Source organism: Euphorbia lathyris, chromosome 3 (assembly GCF_963576675.1).
Source record: "Euphorbia lathyris chromosome 3, ddEupLath1.1, whole genome shotgun sequence".
Classification (NCBI taxonomy): domain Eukaryota; kingdom Viridiplantae; phylum Streptophyta; class Magnoliopsida; order Malpighiales; family Euphorbiaceae; genus Euphorbia; species Euphorbia lathyris.
The window spans coordinates 19,958,619-19,967,580 of record NC_088912.1 but is presented as its reverse complement, the minus strand read 5'-3'; the positions used below and the strand labels follow the sequence as shown (position 1 = coordinate 19,967,580).

The following is an 8,962-nucleotide window of genomic DNA, read 5'->3' as shown; positions in this document are numbered from 1 at the left end:
TGACACAATGTGTCATTACAGATGTGCCCTCCTGCATCTTGCATCTATATAACTGCTTTGTTATCTCGTAGCGTCCGCACTGAGTTTGATTCCCAAACAACTCTTTCAGGTGCACGATGATGGAATAGGCATCCATTTCCTCATGTTGCCTCTGCAATTCCGGTGTCATCGAAGCAAGTATGATGCATCCCGCATGATCGTCATCAGCCTTATGCTTCTGGTAAGCATCGATCTCTTCGATGGGAGCATCATCAGCTGGGATAGGGGGTATCGATGTATCAAGTACATACTCTATCTTATCAAACTTCAAAACGATTTTGAGGTTACGAAACCAGTCGGTGAAGTTGTTCAACTTGTTATCGGTAAGTATATTTTGCAGATTGGTTTTAGTCATGATTTTAAGAGTGTTTTAATTTAACCTGAGAGTGAGAGAGAGTAAACGTATGTTATTCATTTGCTTTAAAATCTATCAATCTAAAATTATAGGTCTTTTAATTCATTTTAAATTGCTCCCACTATTTTGCCAAATTAATAGCCCTCCATATTAATTCGAAGAATTTCACAAATCCTTTAGTGAGCTAGGATCCTAACTCCTGAGATTTCACCTTGAGTTTGCTCAACAAGCTAGTCTCATTTGTTAGGTAGATTCATGTAAACAATCACATCTTTAATGTGATTCCTAGGTTATTAGGTTACTAACCACATTAGTAACTAATATGCTATTCACATTAATCCCAAATATATTGCCCATTAGTTCATGATAACATGGGTTTGCCCATCCAATTATCATAATCTAATTTAAGTATTACCCCATATTCATGAAAGAACGATTTTCGATAATTCAGGTGTTACCATAAAGACCCCGAGCTTGAGTTTGCTCAACAACCCAAAGGCCCCCAGTACTGCCGGCTGAATTATAATATTAGGGAGGGGCAACCGATTTTAATAACTTGCTTATTTACTTAACTTTTAATTAGTGAGGGATTTTTATTTTAAGTCTCATAATCTAACTTAGTCTTGATTTGCTTTAGCATACATCAGACACATACATTGGTGTTATGGACATATTATCTAAATTATTCCGTCGAGCCAGAGACGGAATAAAAGGCCAAACCTAGGGAAATACTAACTATTACATATTTCTCTTTAGGTCCTCCGTCTTCTCCATGGCGCCTTGAAATTACATATTAATTTCTATACTACTAAAGAAAACTTCAATTAACTTGAAAGGAATTAGATGAGAGGGGAAATTACACTAGATAGTAGATAGGCAGGACTCGCATGCCCTATTTCAAAAATACCAAAAGACTAAATAGAGGGTCCAAATATGTTCATAACTCTAAATATACAAAGACTCAATTAAATAAATTTAATTGGTTGATTACATAAAATACTTATGTAATATTTATGTTAATCACATTAACTCATCAAATTAACTTTCATCCAATTTTAATTCTATCAGTTTCGTATCTTCTATATTAACCTATTAGATTAATATAGGGGTGTTCAAAAACCGAACCGAAATAACCGACCGAACCGATGAATTTCGGTTTTTCGGTTTGGTTTCTCGGTCTATTAGGTTCGGTTTCGGTTTTAAATATTTAAATATATCGGTAATATCGGTTGGTTCGGTTTTTATGATAAAATAACCGAATTAACCGAACCGACCGAAATAGGGATTAATTATATAAACCTTTATTTATAGTCGATCATGTTATATATTAGTTTGTAAGATTTACTTATATTATATAAAAGACCATTGTTTAATGGATTTAAGTTTACTATTTCCAATTGTTTGTACTGTTTTTTCAAGTTAGTTCCTAATAATAATATAGGATAGTCAATGCCCAGTAGGTTTAAAAAAAAAAGAAATTGTCACTGCCCAGTAATGTAATTAACATGTATTTTTTAAATATTGATTTTTAGTTATATAAAAATTAAATATTGTTTCAATACATAATGAATACTATTCTGTATACATCCAACCTATATTATTCATGATTCATGGGTTTTTTTTAATATAAATATTGTAATAATATAATAAAAAATAATTTATTTAAATAAAGGATAAAACCGAATACCGAACCGAACCGAAATATTTAGTTCAGTTCGGTTCAGTTCGGTTTGTTAATATTATTCGGTTAGGTTCGGTTTTAATTTTAGATGCTATTCGATATTCGCTTATTTCGGTTCGGTTCGGTTTTCAGACCGAACCAACCGTTGAACACCCCTAGATTAATACAACTATACAAAACTTTATTTATACATATCCCAATTATTTTGATTTTAATTCATTTAATACTTTTGATTTACAAATAGGTAAAACAACCTTTTAAATAAATTTTTCATTCGATAATCAAAACAGAAAACTGTTAATTTCTGAAACTTATATATATATAAATATATTTAAAACTATTTTATTTTAAAACGGTTTTAAATAAAATAGGGTTTCACTCGTGTCGGGCCCACAAAAGGGGGGCCCGAGACCTAACATACGTTGCTGCCGTTTGGCAGCAGCGCCGCGGCTGGTCGCCGCTGCCTTACGGCAGTGACGTCCAGTCGCTAAACGGTTGCTGCCGCAAGGCAGCAACCGTGAATAGTAGTTCGGGTTGCTGCCTTGCGGCGCAACCCGGACTACTGTTCCGTTTTTTTTAAATATATATATATATATATATATATATATATATATATATATATATATATAAGTATTAAAACGGTTTTAAAACGATTTTCAGAAAATAGGAAAACCTTTCAAAGATTTTCTGTTTTATCTTTAGGATTAATAAAACTAACTTTTATCAATCTAACTATAAAACTAATAGTTTTTGTTATAATGATTATCAACTAAAATAATTAGAAACATATGCATAAACTATTTTAATTAAAACTTATTTATCTTTAGAATTAATTAATCAAAACGGTTTCGTTAATTAACCTAACTATAAATATTTATTCAATCTGATTAAAAAATCTTTTAATTTTCATATATGAAATAACGGATTTAACGCAGGCTCTGATACCACTGAAGGAAAATAGGCAAACGTTTGGCAGCGGAAATATAAAAATGTTAACCTTTTTCCATTAACCCAAGATCTGTTAATCGTTATTTCATATAAAGAGGGATAGAAGGAAATACCTTTTGATGTTCTATCTACCGTTGCTATCGAAGTGCCCACAACTCTTACTTCGAGTTCCCGAGCACAAGACAAAAACACAATTCAAAACCAAGTTAGAATTCAACCGTATGAAAGCAATCAAGAATAGATTGTCTCTAATTAATCAACACAAGATCAAGGAATAGAGAAAGAGATTAATAATCAATTGAAAACAGAAGGAAGCGGTGAATGATCTCGTCCTCAACAAGGAGGGTCGAAAATTCTTCTCTTCGGTAGACTAGTGCTTTGCCGAAATTTACATATAAGGGGGTATATATACTCTCTTGTGTCTAAACCCTAGTTAGATAGAATTAGGTTAGTGAATAAGAATTTAATTCGGAATATAATTCTTATTTATTATCTATAATTATATCTAAATATAAAGATAATAATAATAACATTTTAGGATAATAATAGGAGCAATTTAATCTCATTGAACCTCCTAACTTATTTATCCTTTAATTAATTTAATTCGCAATCATAATCTAATTAGAATTGTTAAAATCAAATTAATTATTTATGTATTTTACATACATAAAATTCGCCCCCCTTAAGTACTGGGCCTTAGCGGACTCAGTTAGGCTTCCGTCAATTAATCAACACCTGTTTCTCTTTTGGGCTCCAAGTCTTATGCGTGACTCATTAGGTTCTTCTTGCTTCTAGCCGTATGCAACCATTAAAATTAATTTTCTCAGAATTACATTCAATCTTTGCATAACGGAATGAGTACGCGAAATGTGATTAGCAAATCCGAAACATTCCCCCAGAGCTATAAGAAGACAGGTTGAATCTGTCGTTGACCTTTCCGTATTAGTTACGGTATAATTCAATCCTTTATCAACTACATCTTTGAACTGAATCTTATGACTATGGATAATGTCAAGTCACATATAGCGAGACGTTCGTTTTACTTGTACAGGCCGAGTTAACTCCAATTAGATAGGTTAAGTGAAATTTGCATTTCAAGTCTTAAGCTATCACCTTGTAAGGATTTAGAGTCAAGTCTTCCACAAGCGATCCTTGGACGTATCTCCCATTTATCGGGAGTGACAAATGATCAATCCAATGTATAACTATCCTGCAATTACTTCATGTGATACCCAACGTCTGCCGTTCACACCCCAGAGTCATCTCTGTTATGGATCGTGTTACAACAGGATCAAAGCATCACATTCCAGAATCCAGAATCACTAATTAACATTCATTTGAGTCTGAGGATTACTTATACCTATTAATACCAATGAGATGAACATGTGACAAGGATAAATCTACCCATCCTGTTATCTCAAGTCGGGTCCCCAATCCTAATGAACTCCCTTTCATTGGATCCATGTAACTGTCCAGATATCTGCATATCTGAAGCTTGTGAGATCAGCTCTCTGTCTCGACAGAAGACATTGTTACATGCAAGTTTCAACAGTGATATGTCAATCCTATTTCTAAACATATTACTTGACTTAGGGTGGTTTTAAGTTTATTAGTTTATTATAAAGTTTCGTCTCACTTCATATTTGTATGAACACTTTATAATCACTTTAAACAAATTTAGAGATTTCCTTTTATTAGACTTATTTAGTTCTTAAAAGAGGTTGCCTTTATATAGTTTATGAAACCATATCTATTTAAAACAAATGATGTAAAGAACACTTCATTTACATTAAGTTTATATCCTAGAACAATTATCTATAGGACACTAAACCCCAACAGGTAGCAATATTTAACTACGAATTGACCGTTAGGCGTTGCTCCCTAGTAAAAGCCAAAAGTGAATCTGTTTGGACTAATCCGAATCGTAGTGATTTGATGAGGCAATAAAAGACTGTTGGAACTCATTTTTTACTCTCCATTTTCAAATTTTAACTCAAGAACTAAACTAAGAGGCTGTTGAAGATGCTCGAAATATAACATGATGTAATAATTTTAATAATAAAAAATAAATAAGTATGTGAAAATGAAAAGTATTATTGAAAATGACAGGTATTAGTCACTACTCAAATCAGTATGAGTCAACTGTTTATATTATTTTTAGAGAGTTGACTAAAAGCCTCTTAAAGATGCTTTAACTATTGTGAAAAACGGATCGGACTGGTCTGTTCGATTGCAAACCAATAAGTCCGATTGATATTAGGTTTTTGAATATCCATCAAACCGTTAAATCGCTTGAACCGGTTGAGTTAAGCACAAAACGATTCAGTTGAGCGGTTTGGTTTAATATTTATCGTACTTTATTAAGAAATATATATATATATATATATATCAGGAAAGGCATGAGTTCAAATTTAGACATAAGTGACTATCATATATGTATTACTACTAAGAATAAGAACAAGTGTAGTGGATGTTATTTATTAAAAAAAATTAATAACCAACCAATACGTTATCTATTTTGTTTTGTTATCAACTAGGGTGTTTGGTTGCTTCTCCTTTTTGCTTTTTCACTTCAAATGTGAGAGTTTTAGGTGTTTGGTTAGCGATCTCCTATTTACCTTTTACATCTGAAAAACAGCATTAGATGTTTGGTTATTAATCTCATATTTGCCTTTTACACACGAAAAGCAGCTTTTTACAAAAGTAGAGAATCTCTGCTTTTTGGAAAAGTAATTTTTTCCAATAGCAAACAACAAACCGTAACAGGAAACAACAAACTATAATAGCAAACAGTAGGTAAAACAAACAGGTCCTAAATAAGAGAAAGTGGAGACCACAGACGCAACCGAACATATCGTACCTTCACATTTACACTTTCTCAAATTACATTTCTGATCCCTTTATTTTATTTGTAACTTTTTTGTACTTCATAATATTGTAAACATTCATTTAATTCTAATAGCATGTTATCTTTGTGTTTTATTTTGTTTAGGTGGCACTAAATACTTGTTAATACCATTGAAGTTGTTCTAAACTAACCTAATTTGTGACTATTACTAATAGTATAAATTTATATATTACTAATATTTAAATATTAAAAATTAAAAATATTATTTATTAATTTTTTATATTTCAATAAATATTATTTAAGAGATAATTTGTCTTTACAATATAATCGAAAAGCTTATTTAATTCCCAACTAAAAAAAAGTTTATTTAATTTAAATTTTAAATATACGTAAAATAAAATTTAATAGTTTAATAGAATTTAAATTGAAAAAATATATATTTTATATTTATTTAAGAGAATTATATATATATATATATATATATATATTATTTATAATATTATTTGGGTTAACAGATTTGAATCAACTGGATGAACCTATTAAGGCCCTGTTCTTTATCACTTAATTTCAGTAACACATTTCAGTTCAGTTCAGTTCAGTTCAATTCAATTCAATTCAGTTCAGTTCAGCATTCAGTTTCAGCATTCAATTTCAGTATTCAGTAATTTATCATTATTTATTATATTATAATTATTTATATATAATTTACCTATAATTTATTATTATTATTATTATTTATAGTTTATCATTATTTATAAATTAGATAAAAGTCAAGAAATGATAATTTATTAAAGTATATATTGTTTAATAAAAAAAATTAAAACTAAAGTATGCATCCATATTTAAAAATTAGGAATGACATCTATATTATGAATTATTTCTCAAATTTACTGAATTTATCAATGTTAGAGATAGAATTGCACCATTTTAGACGTTAGGGGTAAAATTACTCTTGACTCAAAACGTTATTTTTGCACTTTAACCCTTAATTAAAGTTAAGAGTTTGTATTCATATGAAAATTTGATTTAATTTCATAAGCTTTAAATTATATGTAAATTTATGTTTGTATGTAATTTGTATTTTTAATTTAAATTAGACTCATTTTTATTTAATTTCATAGGCTTTTATTGAGCCAAGTTTTTATCAAACCCGAGCTTTTATTTGATATTCAATTTAGTTTTATCTTTAATAATATATTTTTTTTTGAACCTAATATATTTATTTATTATTGATATTATTAAATTTCTTAGAACCATTATTATTGTTATAAGTTTATTAATGTCCAATATTATCATTAAAATTATTTTAAAATCTAATATCATTATTATTGTTAAGTTCGGTTAAGTTCGGTAGCATTCAGTTAAGTTCAGTAACATTCAGTTAAATTCAGTTCAGTTCAGTTCAGTATTCAGTATCATTCAGTTCAGTTCAGTTCAATTCAGTTCAGTTCAATTTAATTCAGTCCAGTTCAGTTCAGTTTTTTTCAGCGATAAAGAACAGAGCCTAATTCAATATCATTTTTACCGAATTTCAATTCTTAACGGTATGATTTCTGAACTTTATATTTTTTTAACATCAGTGATCATTCAACGCCTCAAAACGACCGTTCTCAAAATAAATAAATAAATTGAAGAGTTAATAATATTCTAAGGAACTTTAATTATTAAAAAAAAGTTCGTTTTGAGATCATTTATGTGTTGTTTGGTTAGGAGATGGTGCATTTTTAGAAAGAGAAAATTCCAAAAAATGTGGTTTATGATAAATGTCGTTCTGAAACTTTAATTCTTGAAGATTTTTATTTTGAGATTGTTAACGGTCATTTTGATAAGTTACTTAAAATTGAGAGGCCACCAATATTAAAAAAATGTAAAGTTCAGTGGTAATATTATTAGAAATAGAGGTTCTGTGACAAGAATGTTAAAATGTGTAAAGTTCAGTGGCCCTGTATGTAATTTACCCTTAACTAAAATCACGATATAATCTTTACCGTCAAAGCGCTCTGGCCTTGAAAAATCCCAAACGTCCAATATTGTTCAAATCCACGGTCATTAGTAATTCCACGTCATTAATCCGCGCCTCACTTGTCCAGCCAATCATATCTCATTTATCAATCCTATATATTTACATTCCTCAGTCTCAAACTAATCCATCTCACTGAAGTATTTTCTTTTCCTTCAATTCCAGTCTCTCTTTAGTCTTTTCACTATTTCCGATGGCACCCAAGGCAGCAGAAAAGAAGCCGGCCGAGAAGAAGCCGGCAGAGAAGAAACCGGCAGAGGAGAAGAAGGCCGAGAAAGCACCGGCAGAGAAAAAGCCCAGAGCAGAGAAGAAATTGACTAAGGAAAGCGGAGCCGCTGACAAGAAGAAGAAGCGATCGAAGAAGAGCGTCGAGACATACAAGATCTATATCTTCAAGGTTCTGAAGCAGGTTCACCCAGATATCGGAATCTCTAGCAAGGCTATGGGGATTATGAACAGCTTCATCAACGATATCTTTGAGAAGCTGGCTCAGGAATCTTCTCGTCTTGCTAGGTATAACAAGAAGCCGACTATTACTTCCCGGGAGATCCAGACCGCCGTGAGACTTGTTTTGCCTGGAGAATTGGCTAAGCACGCCGTATCCGAAGGTACTAAGGCGGTTACCAAGTTCACAAGTTCTTAGGTTTTCTTTTGATAACCTAATTTGATGTTAATCCGTGTAAAGGATGAAGCTGTATGTTTGATTTAGGGTTTTTTAGGATGTGTTCTTCTTGTTCACTGAAACTACAGTAATTTTATTGCTTTGAATGAAATTGAATCAAATGATAGCTTGCTGAATGATGTACTGTACCTCCGCCTCTGCAATTTTAAGTGAAGTAAATTTAATCCTTCGTAATCAAATCAACACACTGTTTTCCCCCAAATTTGGGTTGGAGCCAGCTTCATGTCCCTGAATAAAATTGACTCAAATCCTAGTTTTGAATTTTAAAATTAGTTCACATTAGGGTACTTTCGTTTCATGCTCCTACATTAGTAATATGGCTCATAATTTTAATTTTGATTGAACAAAACTTGAAGCCTTAATCTTTCTATTCAATTTCAGATTTCCTC

At 31.0% G+C, this 8,962-nt stretch overlaps 1 protein-coding gene across 1 annotated transcript; it reads left to right on the top strand.

The window, feature by feature from the left end:
- Nucleotides 1-8,023: 8,023 nt before the first annotated feature.
- LOC136221997 (histone H2B.3-like) lies at nucleotides 8,024-8,689 on the top strand. The gene has a single exon (XM_066009472.1). It carries the CDS (start codon nucleotides 8,085-8,087, stop codon nucleotides 8,532-8,534), a length of 450 nt encoding a protein of 149 aa, XP_065865544.1. The 5' UTR covers nucleotides 8,024-8,084; the 3' UTR covers nucleotides 8,535-8,689.
- Nucleotides 8,690-8,962: the final 273 nt, after the last annotated feature.